General features: G+C 40.5%; 1 protein-coding gene across 5 annotated transcripts in view; it reads right to left on the bottom strand.

The window, feature by feature from the left end:
* PRKG1 (protein kinase cGMP-dependent 1) overlaps positions 1–18,873 on the bottom strand; it is a 698,816-nt gene that overhangs the window by 641,342 nt on the left and 38,601 nt on the right. For 3 of the 5 annotated variants that reach the window (XM_081189595.1, XM_081189596.1, XM_081189594.1), the window contains exon 1: positions 15,936–16,196. The exons of the other annotated variants lie outside the window; for them this stretch is intronic. In XM_081189595.1, the coding sequence (XP_081045721.1) occupies positions 15,936–16,093 (158 nt within the window). In that variant the 5' untranslated portion in view covers positions 16,094–16,196. Of the gene's footprint in view, positions 1–15,935; positions 16,197–18,873 lie in introns of those variants that run through there. 5 annotated transcript variants of the gene reach the window in all.

Genomic DNA, 18,873 nt, shown 5'->3' with positions numbered 1-18,873 from the left:
GCACCAAAATCAGCGAGACTTACTTAAAAGGAACCTTGCATAGGATTGCATTGCGAGCCCCCTTCAGCTTATCTTCATGAAAATTGCTGTGTTGGAAGTTTGAGAATCTGTTATCTTGTTCTAGGCATGAATTCATTAACACTGTGTCCTGTTTACCAATTAACGCCGTGTGTCCTGTTTACAGAGCACAATGTGAGACATGAACAAAAGAAACCAGATTCTGCTCTTAAGACAAAAATAGATTTTGCTCACTTTGAGTTTCCATTATCTAACCTCCCTACAAAAACAGCCTGTTTCTCTAAAACTGATGCAAGAGAGACAATGGTGTGTGTGGTTTTTCATGTCTAAAAATATTGCTTAAATCTATGTTAACGTACATATTGTTTAATAATTTATTTAATTATGTATTTTTCCATCTCTCATGTTTGGTATGTATTAGCATTTGTGTGTATTTTGTGTTACATCATTAACTGCAAATTGGTAGCAAGAAGACGGGTGAGTAAATAGAAGTTGAACTTTTTGCAGTGAGTATGTGGCAAAGTGTTCATGTGATCCCTTCATTTCATGCTCAGATCCCAGTTTTACCACCTGACTACTCAACCCACTTTCCAAGAATAGCAATGTGGTGCCGAGCATGCAGAAGACAAAAGACGAATGGAGGCCTCTTCTCCAATGCAAAGACTGTCCCCACTCACTTTAATTAATAGAATATTATGTCAGCTTAATTTACCCCAGTTACTGTACTGAGTTAGGGTTTAAGTTGTTAGTCCATCACAACTACCCACTCAAAAGACCTATTTTTCATTTGTGTTTGTATAAAAAATATACTGTTCCTAAGGGTAGTCACCTTTGTTTTCCTACGCTTGCAGTTTCTCTGTTCTTTAAATAACAAATCTGTTTAACAAAACTTTTTTTAAAACTACAATAAAATGCACTCATTTTAATGTGTGTTTTTTTAAAAAACAAAACAAAACATTACAGGTTTAAGTGCCCTTTGCTGTTCGTTGGATTATATATCCTTGTACAATTCTTCAAGACAGAGAAGGAAATTTGAAATCAGCATAAAAGAGGCATTTTTGGTTACAGTAAGATCTGTTATCCCCTCCCCACAAGACCATGCACTTCTGTTTATAACACAGATTCTTATCAAGCAACATGGAAAACCTTGTCATTGGATCATATGACTTTAAAAGCTAGACATCTTACAAACCCAGGTCAATAATCCGAACTTTCTGAAGTTCTAAGGATTATTTAAGGAACGTTCAGCTGAGTGATAAAGTCAATTACTTTCAGTTAAAAATTCTCTGTCCGAAATAACATTTCCCCAGCTAACCTAGCAGACTGGTTTTCAAATGATATCCTTCTCACCTCGCACACATTTATTCAGACCCACAATTGACTTTTGCCTTGTGCATTTTGTAAACATTGTGTAGACAGTGAGCTGCAATGACCTAGCTATCTGGTCAAAGGGCTGTATGGAGCAGAGAGATACGGCCAGTTAAAGTTTAACCGACAGAACTGTAAACCAACCTGGGGTTTGTTGAACCTTTGGAGTTTGATATGATGATTAGAGTATAACCAGAGTGACACGTCGCAAATTCAGCATAATCAAGGAGAACCCTTCCAGGTGGTGATCTCTGAAATTGCTCAGGTACAGTTTTATTCACTCTGATACCTTATTAAAAAATAGGGGATAGGCTGCTAAATTTCTTACTGTCAGTTATTATAATTTGTAGGGAAGGACTTAATCTCAGCTTGTTCAGAACAAGAGGAGAATTTTTAATGTAAAAAATCAATTGCACAAGTCTGCAGCTCGCAGGATGTATATGGCTTTGTCTGCAATCATGTGTTTATCATACAATTTCCCCAGTGCTGGTAATCAGTTGTTACCAGTGGCGTGAGAATGTTGATTTTTAGTATTTGCAAGATGCAGACAACTGCTGAGATAGATACACTAGCGGCAAAGGCTAAAAAGTTGCCTTCTTGTTGTTTGCATGGCTTGCCTTCTCTAGCTTTTCCCCTAAAGCATTGGACATCAAATGCAGACACTGCATCCAGTTTTATAGGAAAGGTAGCAAGACCAAACAGCCACCAGAGAGAAATTGGTTGCTTTCATTTAGAAAGAAATGAGGAGGAGGTAAAAGAGGAGTTCCTGACTTCCCCCGCTCCACTAATTCAATTTAGATTTGTTAAAGCACAACTCATGGAGGCTAATCATTGTGTGGATGTTTCACTTACAAAGCAGCTACTCTCTAAGATAAACAGAATTCTTGTTCTATTTCTGCATCCATAGCTGTTTGGTTTGTAAGCAAGCACCTCTATGGCTAGTGCCTTTCACTACTGTGTACCAAAGTTTGTACTATAATTTAAAACCAGGGAATGCAAGATAACAAGTAGTATCTTTTACTCATGACTATTACTTCTGGCCTCACGGTGTTCTATTTTAGATCTGGAAAAGACAAACAGAACGCCAAATTAAACAAAATGGTTCATATTAAATTGCCCGCTGACAGTTCAGCATTTAATGCAAATAGGGTAGAAGCAAAAGACAGACCCGCTAAATTATTAGTGTTGTGGGCCCAGAGTCACCTTTTGAGGATGACATACATTATACCTTTGAGGGCAGGGACTGAACGAATAAAGGTATCTGTATTACTAATACGGTGCCATTTAAAGAAAAACTGAACACAACTTAAAGCATACATCTATGGATGGAGAGGATGGGAGAAAGAGATGATGTATTTTGCCTTATTGTTGCCTCTGTGTTCAATGGATTACTACTTCTTGCTAAAGAAGCAGTATCATGAGCAGTCAAAGGCAGGGAGAGAAATGCAACTACTGTACAAGTGGAACCAGCAACAAAATGTTGCAGAGTGGAGCACACCTATTCAGTGTTCCAGACAGCCGTTTTTTCTTTCAGGAGACCCCATTCCATTCAGCCTGCACCTCGGTTTCTCATGTCTTCCTTCCTAACAGTCAGCATTCTGTAGCCCCTGAGCATGTTCAGACTTCCTTGAGCTTTTTTGCAGAACAGTTGGTACGCTTAGATTACTCCACACAAAAACATTTTTTGTTGTTCTGTAAACTTTGGGGCTTTCCTGACTATGCTGACATTTCTCTCTTGATTGAAGTTGGTGTCATTTTGGCTACACAGGAGAACAGCACTCAGAGAAAGGAGTTTGCTATTAGTGTAGTTTCCATCAACCACGTTTAGTTATCTCATGCTGCACCTTAAAAAGGCAACCTTTGTGTTTATCTTTATCATGAACTGGATTGTGCATGATGTTGAAGAATACTTGCCTTGTGACATATACATGTGTTGCTTACACACACAAACAAACAAACAAACAAACAAACACAAGCACACACACACAACCCTAATCCTATCTCACACAATCAGAGGTGTTTGTTTCAGTATTGGAGCTGCAGGCATAATGTCAGTTGCTATCCTCAGGTAGGAGATCTTGGGCTCTAACAATAATTCTTACTTTCTCTCCCAGCAATGAAAGAAATATTGGGCAGGGCAAAGGGGAGAACAGGCAAGAGCATCAACATGAGGGCTAACTCCCTGTTCCACTCTTGGGGGGGAATCCTAGATTTGGGGGTAGGAATAATTTCTGTTCAAGCCCAATGAATATATACTGAAATTTGCTGGTATCTTTATAGTGAGAAAAATCCAATCATGATGTAGTCCATTTATGAATTGCTTGGCAACTGTAGTTTGCAGTACTTTTTGTTCCACACTCAGGCTACATCCACACCATACATTTAAAGCACTCTTATAGCACTTCAAGGGTCATTGCTTCCCCGAAATAATCCTGAGAAGTGTAGTTCCTAAGGGTGCTGAGAGTTGACAGGAGACCTGCAGACGGCAACAATTCCCAGCACCCTCAAAAAAGTACCGTTCCCAGGATTAAAGTGCTATAAGCATGCTTTAAATGTATGTAGATGTAACATCTGTTCACCTAAGATGAAGTTGCGGTCTGCTTTTTTTATTTGTTCCCAAACATACTGTCCTTTACCATTCCAATGCAATTTGTCTAGAAGTGTCTCTGGCAAGTCAGTGTTTTCAAGTGAGTTGGTCTATTGATCTGCAGAAGACAAACACCATTTTTCTTATCTTATTCATGGGCACAGTTACTAGGCTTCCAGCAAGAGCAGCTAACAAGCAGCCTCCAGAAGCAAAAAAAAAAAGGGGGGGGAGCACAGCAGGAGCCTGGAGGGAATGGTAATACACTGGAAACCTGTGTTTCCATCAGATTGAGAAATCCCACGATCTCTATCTTCGCAGTGTGCATTGATCTTTGAACAGTCAAGACAAATGTGTCTGCAGATTGGGAGAGGAGGGGGAGGAGAAGCCACAGCAGAGTGAAGCATTATGAATTAGACTGTTCCAGCTAGATCCTCAAAGGGAACCGAGAGCCAGCCATTCAAATGAGAGCGCAACATGTAGCACGGCTTGTCAATCTTTGGTTATTTCAGCAATGCTGGCGTTATTATTTGCCCATGGCCGTGCAAACGAAAAGGAGCTGGCATCAAAAGAACATGCCGCAAAGGTGGGGTGGCCACAGCTCAGTGGTGCTATGCATGCAGAGGATCCTAGTTTTATCCCATTCTAAAAAATAATAATAAAGACAGGTATTAACCAACACTACAAGACTATTTTATATATTGGCAAGACTAGCAAAGATTAAGATGAAAAGAGATGGTAATGAGATAGTTATCTTATATAATCTAATGCTGTAATCAGTTGGTTTAAAAAAAAAACCATGGGGGAGAGGGCTATTGAAAGCTGCTAGCCATGATGGCTAGGCTCTGCCTCCATAGCTGGAGGCAGCAATGCTTCTGGGTGCCACTTGCTGGAAACCGCAAGATCTTGTACTCAAATACTGTTTGTGGGTTTCCCCCAGGCAGTAGGTTGGCCACTGCAAGAACAGGATACTGAACTAGATGGGCCATTGGCCTCATCCAGCAGTCTCCTCTTAAGTTATTACTCCTTAAAAAAACCAAAACCACTTATGAAATGCAAAACGGATGACATGCTGTTAGGGAAATATAACCCACCTCCCCACCCCAGAAATGAAATGCCACAGTGAGCAATAAGGAACATGTTTCCCCAGTTTACCTGGGAACTCTTACTTATGTACCAAATATATGAAATGAAGAGAACAAGTGTTGTATGATGGCTAGAGTGCTGTCTTAGAGAAGGAAGACTCAGGTTCAAATACCTGCTCAGCTATGAAGATCACTGGATCTGACTGAAGAAGTCTGCTCTTCTAATCTAGACTTGAGTGTATAAAAGGGAAGAATGGGGTTAAGTTCCCCAGTTCAATCCCAGTGTCTCCAAGCAAGATTTCCTCTCTGAAAACCTGGAGAACTGTTCCTGGTCACTATAGACCAGGGGTGGGAAAACTGTGACCATCCGAGATGTTCCTGGACCTCAACTCCTTTTTAAATTTTCTGCTAGAATTGGATGTGATTTGCAGACATGGTCTCCCCCTCCAAGGGGATGAAGCTTTCTGAATTTCAGAATACTAGCTGCAGTGGTTGTCAGTGTTTGTAAAAAGCAAAAAAGGGGTTCTGACCTCCCTTTGTCACCTCAGCCTGGTCCTTGGACCCTTGTCAGCATAAAAGAGTCCACGACAAAAGTATCCTTGCAGAGTACTTTCTGCTTTTATTCTTAAAAGTCTTTCTGCAAAAGCAACTGACCAACTGCACACACATCAACACTACCAGCTTCCACTAACCAACCAACCAACCCAACTCAACACCAAACTAACATTTCTCACTCTATATATACAACCTGGTGCAGGCCGCTGACTCATGCTGACCCAGCTTTTTTAAGCATTAAAGAAACAGCGGCCATTTTAGCCATGACAGTGGTTCTCTGACTTCACCATTTCTGGGTAAAGAGCATGGGTCTGCAGGAGAGAGCATGGGTCTGCAGGAAGACTGGTGTGGAGAAAATGTAAAAAACAAAACGAAACACCCAGCAAGAACTCTTTTTGCCCAAGGGTCGCTGGTGTGAGGTGGACTTATGCCCTGAGGTATTTGGGGAAATATAATGAAGATTTCACAGGGGAAAGCATAGATTCACATGAAAAGCAAACACTGTTTTTAACCTCCACCAAATCCCTGTGACTGGAATGCCCTGGAGAAATAATTCACTGTGATTAAAAACTAGATTTGTCTGTCAAAATGAATTATCTTCCCCACCTCTCTATCCCCTGCCTTATAAAGCTCTGGTCATTTCCTGAGTCAGCTTGGTTGTGTTTTTCAAGAAAAAGGGGGAAGAAATGGTTGTGAAATTTTTGGACAGTCGAGGCTACAGAGTGACTGCTCAGAATCCCTGATCTGCCTTGAGATGCCTTGTTAATTGTGAAGTCCGACTTGGAAACATGAGAAACTTCCCTGCTTCCCCTTGATTTGCATAATTTGGGGTGCACGTGTAAGTCGGTGCACATTCCTAGCTGCTACATCTTCTCTCCAACACTCTGGGCTCACCTCCTTCCAATCAGCATCTTGGGCAGAAACACAACGTGTGGTCTGGTCTGTGGGAGAATAATTGGGAAATGTTGCTTTGGATGGCAAAATAGTGTCAGTCAGGTTTTTCCTTCCCTTGGTGATCCAAAATATGCTATGTATTACAAAGTAATTTAGATACAGTCATGTGTATTGTCTGAGGTTTTCTGCTGGTTTAGTGCTCTGAGATACATTCCCAGAAGATGGGAATTTAATGGGTGTCTAGACAAAGGGAGCCTCTATTGTACTCATATTTAATTATTTATTTTACTTGTTGCATGAGCTGACAATGCCCACATCAAAATTATATCAAAAGGGTAAAAAGATTATAAGTATTTTGACTTAAAAAGGAGAAATTATATTAAAAGTCCCCTTCTGAAGCAGCTTTTGAATGGGAATAAAAAGATGCTCTAATTTTAACTGGCCAATAGAATCCCTTTCTTTTTGTAACACTGCACTTCCAATTCTGAGCTACAAAATACTAAGGAAATTAGAGTCTTAAAAGCAATCTGATAGTGAATAATATCCACCCTATAACAATTTTGCAAACATTGGCAGCTTCCAGTGTTTAACAGAAGCCACCTTAGAAGAAGTGAGATACTGTAAATGTGAAATGGTAATGCAACTTCAGACAGTACTTCACAATCAAACAACAATTAAAAATTGTTAAATTCCCCTGTTAAAGCAGGGAAGTAACTTTGATAACAAAGGCTTAAAACTAGATATGAATGGGGCAGCCATATGTATTAATGGGTGTGCCTGCACATTTTGGGGGGGAGTAAAAAAGTGAATGGGTGAGGGTAGCTAACCCCCCCACAACACATCCCAGACACTTATACTTCACTAGGTGGTATTCAGCCAACTGTTATTCAGAGCAGACCCATTGAAATCAATGTACTTGACTAAGTTGGGTCCATTAATTTCAGTAGGGCCACACTAAGTAAAACTTAGCTGACTACCACCCACTGTGTTCTATGACTTCAAACATTTGTTTCCTCCAATCCAGGCTTGCTTCTGGTATCACAACACTTCACACATTCCCATTCCCCCGTTTTATATGTGAAAGGGGCAGATACATACATAAATCCATGTATCTGCCCTGTTACATCTCATTTCACTCTTACCTATCAAAACATATCCTCCAGCATGTTTAGGCCAAAAACCGGGACACACATCTTCCCAGCCATGTTCCCACGTGAGTCACAGGACCCACATGAGATCACAGAGCCCAGAAAAGTGCACTTTGGGACTCTGCAATCTTGTGCATTTGCGGGCCTCTGTGATCTTGCAAAAACAGACTGAGACAGTCGAGAGGTATGTCAAACTTATTTACCTAGTTTAAACATTTTAAATTATCCTTTGATGGTAGTGGCTTTCCAAGTTGAGTGTTATTGTTTTCAGATTCATCTTACTACTACTAAGATGGTGTCTGCTAAATTCTGGAAGCTACTATAGTTTGCAAAGCTGTTACAGGCTAAATATGGCCATGAAGCTGGGTGGTCTTAGGCCAGTTACTGCCTCTCAGCCTAACCATCCTCACAGAGTTGTTGTAGAGATTAAGTGTGGAGGAAGAGAACCATGTACACCACCTTAAGCTCCTTGGAGAAAAAAGTGGGATAGAATGCAATAAATAAATATTATCCACCAGTCATTGGTGCTAACTTGAGCATTACTTAATGTAGATTCTCTCCCCCAAATTAAAACTTCGATTTTCTGCTGTAATTAGGATGCAGTCCCATACCCATTTACTATCCAAATATAAACAAGCTCCTAAAATTTGAGTTTCTTTGTACAGGTTTCATTCCAACAGCATTGTTTACATAAAGTCACAAAGCCATCATCATTTACTCAAGGTACGTACAGATCTCAAACTGACAAAGCAAAGCAAACCATCAGTTTTCACGTTGGTTTAAAATCACCAACCACTGTCACACAAGCAGGATATGTGAAGTGGTGAAACTTTCATTATTATATTACAAGGGGTAAAGGTAAAGGGACCCCTGACCATTAGGTCTAGTCATGACCAACTCTGGGGTTGCGGCGCTCATCTCGCTTTATTGGCTGAGGGAGCCGGCATACAGCTTCCGTGCCATGTGGTCAGCATGACTAAGCCGCTTCTGGCGAACCAGAGCAGCGCAGGGAAACGCCGTTTACCTTCCCGCCAGAGCGGTACCTATTTATCTACTTGCACTTTGACATGCTTTCGAACTGTTAGGTTGGCAGGAGCATTACAAGAGGAAGGAGCTCCATATATACAAAACTTCAGCAAGTAGTAATGAAAAGAGAAGGGGCGATAATTGTTGTTGTTGTTGTTTAGTCATTTAGTCATGTCCAATTCTTCGTGACCCCATGGACCAGAGCACGCCAGGCACTTCTGTCTTCCACTGACTCCCGCAGTTTGGTCAAACTCATGCTGGTAGCTTCGAGAACACTACCCAACCATCTCGTCCTCTGTCATCCCCTTCTCCTTGTGCCCTCCATCTTTCCCAACATCAGGGTCTTTTCCAAGGAGTCTTCTCTTCTCATGAGGTGGCCAAAGTATTGGAGCATCAGCTTCACGATCTGTCCTTCCACTGAGCACTCAGGGCTGAGTTCCTTAAGAATGGATAGGTTTGATCTTCTTGCAGTCCATGGGACTCTCAAGAGTCTCCTCCAGCACCATAATTCAAAAGCATCAATTCTTCGGCGATCAGCCTTCTTTATGGTCCAGCATTCACTTCCATACATCACTACTGGGAAAACCATAGCTTTTACTATATGGACCTTTGTTGGCAAGGTGATATCTCTACTTTTTAAGATGCTGTCTAGGTTTGTCATTGCTTTGCTTCCAAGAAGCAGGCGTCTTTTAATTTTGTGGCTGCTGTCACCATCTGCAGTGATAATAGTTTGCCTTAAATCCACACACTGCTTCTGTTAGGGCTAAAAGGCACTTCTCTACATGTGCTGTTGCTTTTTAATGCAAATTGCAACAGCAGGTTGAGGGAGCTGAAAATTAAAAGACCAGAGAAGGCATGGCAGGTGAATTTAACCTCATCCTCTTGTGTTGTGATCCAGAGGGAAATCCCTCCAGTATTTGCTATGGGTGAAATCTCCCATTGACACGAAACACTAACTTCAAAAGACCAACACCAAGGGAGGAAAGCCTTAAATTTCTTCTCCACACCTGCTCTCAGCCCATTAATTATCAGCCTCCTTGCCCCCCACAAACTGATTCAGCTCACATTTTTAAAATTGTGCTCATTAGGCACATTTAGATAAACTCAAGGCCTTAGATAAAGTTAGGGCCTAACTATACATGATGCCACAATTTAAGGAAATAAACATCCCAGGGGGCACCAATGGGATATTCCACCACCACCACCCCCTCAGTGTTAAATGCTATGCTGGGTTGTTAACTGAAAATATGGCCCATTAAGGGAAAGTGAGCCAGGTGCCTACAACAGCCACCATTGCCCCTCAATGACGCAAGTAACACAAATCATCTGGTTAATGACGTGTGTGTGTGTGTGTGTGTGTGTGTGTGTGTGTGTGTGTGTGTTACTGATATGATTGAGAAACATGCCCACACATTCATGGCAGTTCACTGAACTTGATCATGGGGGGGACGGGACTTTTTGTTCTCTTATTAAATACAACTTCTCTCAAAGCCTACTACCTGAAATCACACATTCCCTAAACACAACCATTACCTGAAGAAGGCTTTTCTGAAACATGACCCAGTCATGTTATACAATATTAACTGTACATTGTAGAAATTGTTGTATTGTTTTTAGTTTATTGAGTCTGTGTCTTATGTATTTCACCTTATCATAGACCACTTGGGTTGCTTGTGGATGTGAAGTGTTTTATAAATCTTCAAAATAAAATAGCCTTTATAGTTCACTTTGTAGTGAGGCCTGCTATATATTTCTTGCCTGAGAAATCTACAAAGTCCCCCCTTGATTCTCTTTGCTTTGTTCAGGTGTTGGATCTTCTACTTTTGTTTTCTAATTCTTATGAATGATTCGTGTACAGTATCCCCACCCATATTGTGGTGCTTTCTTTTTCAAAAATATTAATCTGCTTAATTTATCTCAAATTTGATTACAGTGAGCACCCCTAATTAACCTGATTTTTTGGTGATAATCACTCACAATGGAATCAAATCAAAAATCCGGGGATGGATTGGCCGGCACACAGAAAGAAGCTACCCTCCGCACATTAATGCAGCGCACGGGATATAGTTTGATTCAGGTAGGAGTTTCCCTGTCAAATTATTTCTCCTTTGGGACTGCTAATTTAAAGGTAAATTAAGGACCCTAGCTAAAGTTCGATCAATGACTTTCAGAACTTAGTGCTTAAATCTGTCTCTCCCTTCCCACCCACAATGTGTATTGCAAAAATATTAACATTATTCTGTTATAAGGTACAGTGCTGCATGCAATGGGACATTTGATTCCTACCTATGGTGCGCCTGATGGTATTCCAGATACAGAATGCAAAAAAAAAAAAAAACCCATGTGATCTGGCTTATACAGCAGCCATGCAACCTCCTTCAGGAGGGTGTGGTCTTCCAGAGGGTTCACATTCCCACAACTGGAATGAAAAAGGAAGGAAGCAGCGTTTGCATGGTGAGGGCAGCATTTGCATGCACTGACAGCTTCACATGATAGCTCTACAGTCAAGCACTACAGTGTAAGCAATTTAATTGGCAAAACAAAAGTCCACTGCAACCATACAAATCCTACTATCTGTATATTCTACCCTCTCAAGTCTGTCCTGGTCCCACAATCTCAAGTGGGCTATGGGACAGTGTTGCTTTGGGGGGGGGCACCAAATATATTGACTTGGCTGAAGTCTTGAACTGGGTCCCCTCCAACTGTTTTGGACTAAAACTCCCAATTTTTCTAAGATACATCTAATGAAAGCCAAGATGCAAGAACAGACAAAAGTTATGACCAGGCAAAGAAAACCTTCTGGTGTGTATAAAAAGATATGCAGTCTTGAGAAGAATTAAGCCAGTTTTCACAACATCTTTTGTTCTCTTCAATTCAGGAAAATGGCCAAAGGAAATATGGAGGGCCGCCACCAGGCTGGGATGGACCACCACCAGAAAGAGGCTGTGAGATTTTCATTGGAAAATTACCCCGTGACCTCTTTGAAGATGAACTCATACCGTTATGTGAAAAAGTAATGATTTAAACCGGGGCAGATTTTATTCACTTACACACACACATATTCATATTCTAGGAATTTGACTGCAAACAGCAGTAATCCTGAACCTCTCAGCAGAATCAGGGTGGTAAAATAGAAAAGACTCGTGCAGCTCTTCACACATAATAGGACAGGCATGTTTCCTACTCTGAGAATGTCTCCAGTAGGAAGAACACTGCCATATGGGAAACTGCCAGTGTGCCACAGTGGCTCAAGCATTAGCCTTCTGTGTCTAAAGCCCAGGGTCAAATCTCTGGTTGGCCATAGCGATAACTAGGTGGTCTCACATAAGTCCTACCTTTCAACCTAAGTTGTTGAGTGATTCTTTTAAGGCCAAGATATTGCTTTGAGCTTCTTAGACTGCAGGTTTCCCACGGTCATCTAGTTGGAACAGAATGGGGGACTAGATGGGCCTTTGACCTCATCCACCAGGGCCTTTCTTATATTCTTATGATGCAATTCTGAACAAAACACAATTCTAATAATTTTCATATGACCCTGTGTGGTTTTAAGTACTTACTGGAGGTCGCTAATTTGCAAATACAATTCCCAAGTCAGCTTCTAGCTTCCAGGGTGCAAGCCACAGAAAGCTAAGTATATAGTATCAGGAGGACTTTGTGTATGCAATGCCTAAGAATGATTTTGCAAGTGATACTAAGAATACTTTTTAGCCTTGTCTATGCCACTTGTAAGTGTTGTTAGTGAGATATATAAAATGGAAAGAGAATTTTTTAACTGAATGTAATTATGGAGCATATGGTGCTATTTTCATTTCCAGTTACGGGAATTTTGAAATGCTAATTCAGATCCAGATAGCCCTTCACCAAAGTAGCTGGAACCAACCACAAATACTTACAATAGTTTCCACTGCTTTATATAAATGTTTTGAGCATATTTTATATGTCTGGTAACTTGCATCTGATGAGGTTGACACTTGCTTCCTCTCGTCTCCTGAGACATTAAATGTGTTATGTCTTTAAAGGTGCCGCAGGATTCATTGCTGTTTTTTCTTGCAGCGGACAAACTTCTGTAACTTTTGGATTATGTATTCTCAAAGCCCATTTATAAAATACCTAAACAAGTCAATTGCTTGCTATGCTGAGATACCGCGTTAACCAATGCACGTTCATTTGGAAACATCAATTCATATTAAGATTCACAATGTAAACCCATAGGTTAAAATGGGGAGCGCCAGAGCAGTTGGGATGATCCATGCTCAAGGCTGCCAAGCAAGCAACAGCCACCATATCACTTCATCACTTACTCCACCTGTATCCCAGTATCTTGCTTGAAATGTAAGTGCAGAATCAGGAGAAGCAAGGAAAAGTTGGTATCTTGAATTAGGTTGTAGTGTTTGTAACACTGATATTGACAATACTAGTGACACCCATACAGTGCAATGGACAGAGTTTGGGCCTGGAAAGGCCAGGATTTGAATTCCTGCTCAGATATGAAACTCAGTGAGTAATCAGGTGGCCAGGTGGCCTGCATTCATACAGAAGATGGAATTTCAGCAAGTGAAATTTCCCTCTTCCGCACAACTCTTAAATGTGCAGCAGCACAGACTTCTTTTGCAACTGCCCCCCTTGCCAGATGTACTTCACAAGTTTTTGTGGTGATATCATGGGAATACACCATATACTCTCTTGAACTCCTTGGAAGAAGGACAAGAAGCAAACATGATAAAATAAACAATACAAATCTTCCTCCAATAGGATCATTCCTGCATTTTGGGATCTATGTCCCATTTTTTATATTCAGCACCATAATAATCACTTTCTTGCAGCTTAGTTCTGAGTGATAAAACCTCTGAATGTGGCAAAGTGAGCTCTTTAGACATGAATTATTATAACTGTGTCCTGAGAGAACATTCTTACAGCCTTTATTCACATCATTGCTCCCATTAACATCAGTAAAACTATCTGTGACAGTACCGCCTAGAGAAACAAGCCTTGGCAACAGGGTCAAAGGCTTCTGTGATGAGACAAAGTATGGGGGGCAAATAATGAGTGGATGGTGTAAATATGACAAGTCCTCAACCATAGCCCATTTCCTACTTAGCCAAAAAAAAAGTATGCCCATGACAGTGCTGTTAAAGATGTGGAAAAAGAAAACTGCATTGCGTGAGTATCTAGCTAAATCTTCATGTGCAATGGGGCATTGTCTTTTCTGCTGTTATCAGAGCTTTGGTTTTTGCTGTCTTTGGAACTGGAATTGTTCATCAAAATTTTGAAGTGTGGTTGCAATGCCCGTGAAGACTACTAAGGGCATCATTAGCACAGACACAGTCCTGCGTCATATGCCAGCACCTTCTTGTTTTGGTGCCTTGTAGTGCTTCTTAGTGAGTGCACAAACCATGCTTCCCCTCTCATGAGACACACCACCAATATGCAGGGACAATTGGCTAGTGGTACAGTATCTGTACCCAGGCTTTAAATAAGGGCTGGAAGGGATCCAGTCATGATAACCCTTTGGGTGAAGGCAAGACCTGGCAAATCCAAACAGTAGCTAAGTACTATAGGGTGTGCTATTGTCTAATGTGTGAGAGCTGCTCTAAGCCAGAGCACCCTGCAAGACATAGATACTCACATGTGTGTCCCCCATCCCAAGTTTATGGTGTTATCTGCACAAAGGAGCTCAGACAGGGTGTTATCAAGGTGTTAATTGAAGTCATTTGCTTTGCTAACCTGCCCAACAGCACCAGCTCAGCACAGCCTGGACTTCGATACATGCTGCCTCTGTTTATTTTGACTTTGTACATGGGTCAGAAAGCAAATCTTGAGTAAAATGTGCTCTGGTTTATGGTCAAGGCAATGGCCAAGCTAATCTAGAGTGAAGCAGAAATACAAACAGAATCACAAGAACAAGAGAACTTTGTCCAGAGATGTTCTCTAGTGCAGACAAAAGCTCCCTTTCTGTGCTTGTTTATGGAAGTTCATGCTTTTGCTTTTGCAGATTGGAAAAATCTATGAAATGCGGATGATGATGGACTTCAATGGAAACAACAGGGGATATGCTTTTGTGACATTTTCTAACAAACAGGAGGCCAAAAATGCAATCAGGCAACTGAATAATTATGAAATTAGGTAAGCAGTGTTTGTTTAGTAGTTTTGCATATCTCGCTGACACCTGCAAAGCAGGTCTCAATTTGAATATAATGCAACAAATGCAATAAAAGTTGTGCTCTTTAAAACAAAAACAAAAAAGGAAAAACTAAAGAAATTGCCTTAGATCAAGTTAGACTATTGGCCTGCTTAGCTTAGTATTGTCTACAGTGATTAACACCAGGAGTAGGTGCTCCTTGCCTAAAACCATGTGCAGCAGAACAAAGGGTCATGTTAGTAATCAGCAGCTGAAAAGCCTGTGGGCCATGTCTGTATGCCTAAGACTCCACAGCTGCCAACTAGAAGCAAGAAGGTTATGGAAGGAAAGTGGCCTTTGTGGCAAAAGAGGGTTCAAGAAGGCCAGTTTGGGTGCAAGAGGAGTTGCTCCCCCACTGACAAAGTGATACTTTGAGAAGCATAGCTGGTGTCTAGAGATGACTACTATTACTACCACTACAACAAGAAATTATTACTATTCTTGTCACAGAATAAATACACATCTGTTGATTATGTGTTAACTAGTGCTTGTTGCATGTGAAACCTCATCTTGTTATTATCATTATATTTGGTGAGAACTACTTGCATGAGCAAATTCTCTAGCCCAGGGATAGCCAGTGTGATATTCACCTGATGCTTTACCGCTCTCATCAGTCCCAACCGGCATAGCCAATGGTCAGGGATGAGGGGACCTGTAGCAGAGCAAAATCTAGAGAGAACCACACTGACTATCCCTTCTCTAGGCTACTCTTAACATTTCTCCTCTAAAAAAAAAACACCTCTGAATTTTATTGCTAAGTAATGAAAACTGGGTATTCTGCAGCCCTTTATAGCAGGCACAGGCAAACTCAGCCCTCCAGATGTTTTGGGACTACAACTCCCATCACCCCTGACCACTGGTCCTGTTAGCTAGGGGTGATGGGAGTTGTAGTTCCAAAACATCTGGAGGGCGAGTTTGCCTATGCCTGCTTTATATTTTTAAGGGCTGGTTCACTTGACTTCTGCTTGACTAACTACACCATTCAGAAAGTTTGACATGAGAGCATTGGCTCTAAACTGTAATCATGGGTCAAGATTTCACAAAGAGCTAAGCCTGTTTCACCATAAAAACAAACAAACCTGGAACTGTTGTTTGTATGCAGGAATGGTCGACTCCTAGGGGTTTGTGCCAGTGTAGACAACTGCCGTTTATTTGTAGGAGGAATCCCAAAAACGAAGAGGAGGGAAGAAATTTTGGCAGAGATGAGGAAAGTTACAGATGGTGTCATTGATGTCATTGTATATCCCAGCGCTGCCGATAAAGCCAAGAATCGTGGTTTCGCTTTTGTGGAATATGGAAGCCATCGGGCAGCAGCTATGGCAAGGCGGAAACTGCTGCCAGGTAATGTGGAAAGAAAGGGGATTTTAGCATGTCTTACACTCTTCCCTTTTCTCCATTCCTTATGCCTATTGGCTTTTAGCTATCATTTTTGCCTCTTTTATATATAATTTGAACATGAATAGTGGAAAAATTCCCCTAGGATTCAGTACATTATATGCTAGCATTTTAGGGTAAGCGTTAGCACAGTTCTGATTATTTCACAAAGTGAAGCTTCGCTCACAGTGCACGCCTGAGCAATGAAGAAATCAAATAGTAACTATGAGAGCCTGTGTGTTCTCATCTATGTGCAATCAATAGCACATTTTACAATTGTGTAAATTCATTATAGCAATAACTTTAAGCAGAGAAAACCTGTATTGTCAAAATCACCTACTTAATGGGTTGTATCTAAGTTACACTCAGAGTAGACACATTGAAACCAATGTATTTGATTTCAATGAACTGTTCTTGAGTAGGACTTAATTGGACTTCTTCATCCCATTATCTTTCATTTTATTTATTGTCATAGTTGTGGAATTCTGATTACTCCACAGGAAGGATACAATTATGGGGACACCCCATAGCTGTAGACTGGGCAGAGCCAGAGGTTGAGGTTGATGAAGATACAATGTCATCAGTCAAAATCCTCTATGTGCGAAATCTTATGTTATCAACCACGGAAGAGACAATTGAAAAAGAATTCAACAATATTAAACCAGGTAAATAAAATTAAAAAGGCAGCTTGGTCAGAGTTGCTCAGAGTTTGTTGGTAAACTAATGCAAGAACAATAAACTGTTTTTAAAAAGTACTAAAAGGAAATATTTTTTATGTGGGAATATCAGGAAAGAAACAAAGCATTTTCCATGAAAAATCTAGGATTGAAAAAAGAATACCACAATTTACACGCTACTATGTGAATATATCTTCTCCACTTTCCTCTTGTGGATCCAGAGCTAAACACTAGATTACATATGCTATATAATATACTAATATAATTTAGGAAATATATATATAGGAAATGTTTTATTATAATATATATTTAGGAAATATAATAAAATAAAATAAATTTATTTCATTCAGGATGTTGAATTAACTAGAAAACCCCCAGAATGGATATTTTTAATTGGAGAAATTGGCAATCCTCTGCAAATTTGAAAGGAAAACAGATATGCTTTCTCCTACTTGTGTGAAGTTTGACTACTGACTGCTTTAAATCGTATGAAATCTAAGATGTTACTAAGTGCTCAGGTTTCAAAACAAGCACGGAATGTTCTGAAGAGCAATATTTCACTTTTATAGAATTCAGCATTGCATTCCCTTTCAAGAACTCAGCAAGCTCATTCTTCAAGACTTACACCCCAAAGATTTCCCACCCTTCCAGCACATAGAAGATGGCATGAGCAAGGCAATGTCATTCATTGCAATGTCAGGGGGCAGTGGTGTAGCAGTTGGAGAGCAAGACTAAAATTAGAGGGGACTCAATTCAAATCTCTACCCAAGCATGAAGCTCACCTTGCACTAGTCACCATCTCTCAGCCAAACCTGAGGATAAAACTGGAGGGGATAAAACACACACCATGCATGGCACTTTGAAATCCTTAGGAGAAATATTTGATGAAATGATATAATGATCGAATTGTCAGACCAAGACTTGGGACTGGCACACCGCATAACCAGCATGCAGATTATTTTTGTGTTCTGACCTGCGCAAGTAACCAAGTTATGGCATTGTTGGTGGCTCCTCCACTCTGTTAAAGTAGACTGCCAGCTGCCAGAAGTTAGGATTGTTCCATAAACCAACTAACACCCAGATTTGTTTAATTGCATATGCTTGGAAGAAAGCTCACCTCCCCCCTTTTTTGTTTTTGGTTCTGCAAACCCAGGACCTCAATTAACATTTTTAACAGACCGTACTCTCTGAAATAATTTAATAAAATATTGCATAATCGGCCATCAAAACAGAAATTAACAGGCGTAAAACTTCCATTCCATTGCGCAGAACTCTGAACACAAATTCTCCAGTGGCTCATTATAGGCCCAAAGCTACTATATAAAAACTGAGTGATAAGAGAAGCAATTATACTCAGCTTCAGAAGTCTACATACTTAGCTAAAGATATAGCTTCTGTGAGAGGATTTTTTTAAGCTTTATTTTTCCTGAAGTTATATGTGTGTTTATTCAATATTACAGTTCTGTTCCTTTGGATTTTTACTCTTCCTCTATCCCTGAGGGGTTCACAACAAATTTAGTAGACGTAAAATACCCAAGTGTTCAGAAATCAAAACCACAGCCCAAACATGTCCACCCATGGCACCTCATTCTACCATTTTCCCAGTGCAGTGTGTTCATCTATTGTTGTGCATTCAACTTTAAGTAACTGAGATTAGACACAGGAACTTTGCTGGTAGTCGCTTCTGCTTCTTATCTATCAGCAAAGTGATGATTCGGGCAAGAGTTCTTGGGCAGTCCCCACTCATCCAGAAAATCAGGTTTCAAATCTCGAGAAAAAAATCTGGAACATTAGGTAGTGAGGATTAAGTAAGGACTGCAAACCTTCCCATCACTACCCACCCACATCCCCCTCTCTAACTATGGACTTCTTCACCATAAAAATGTTTTAACAATTTGAGATAGTGTAGAAATATTTTGCTTTTAAGTTAAACCCTGACCTTCCTTAAATTAATTACATCAGGATG

The sequence above is a fragment of the Podarcis bocagei genome, assembly GCF_964188305.1.
Source record: "Podarcis bocagei genome assembly, chromosome: 4".
NCBI lineage: Eukaryota > Metazoa > Chordata > Lepidosauria > Squamata > Lacertidae > Podarcis > Podarcis bocagei.
The sequence above is the reverse complement of the archived record's forward strand: the minus strand, read 5'-3'. Positions and strand labels throughout refer to the sequence as shown.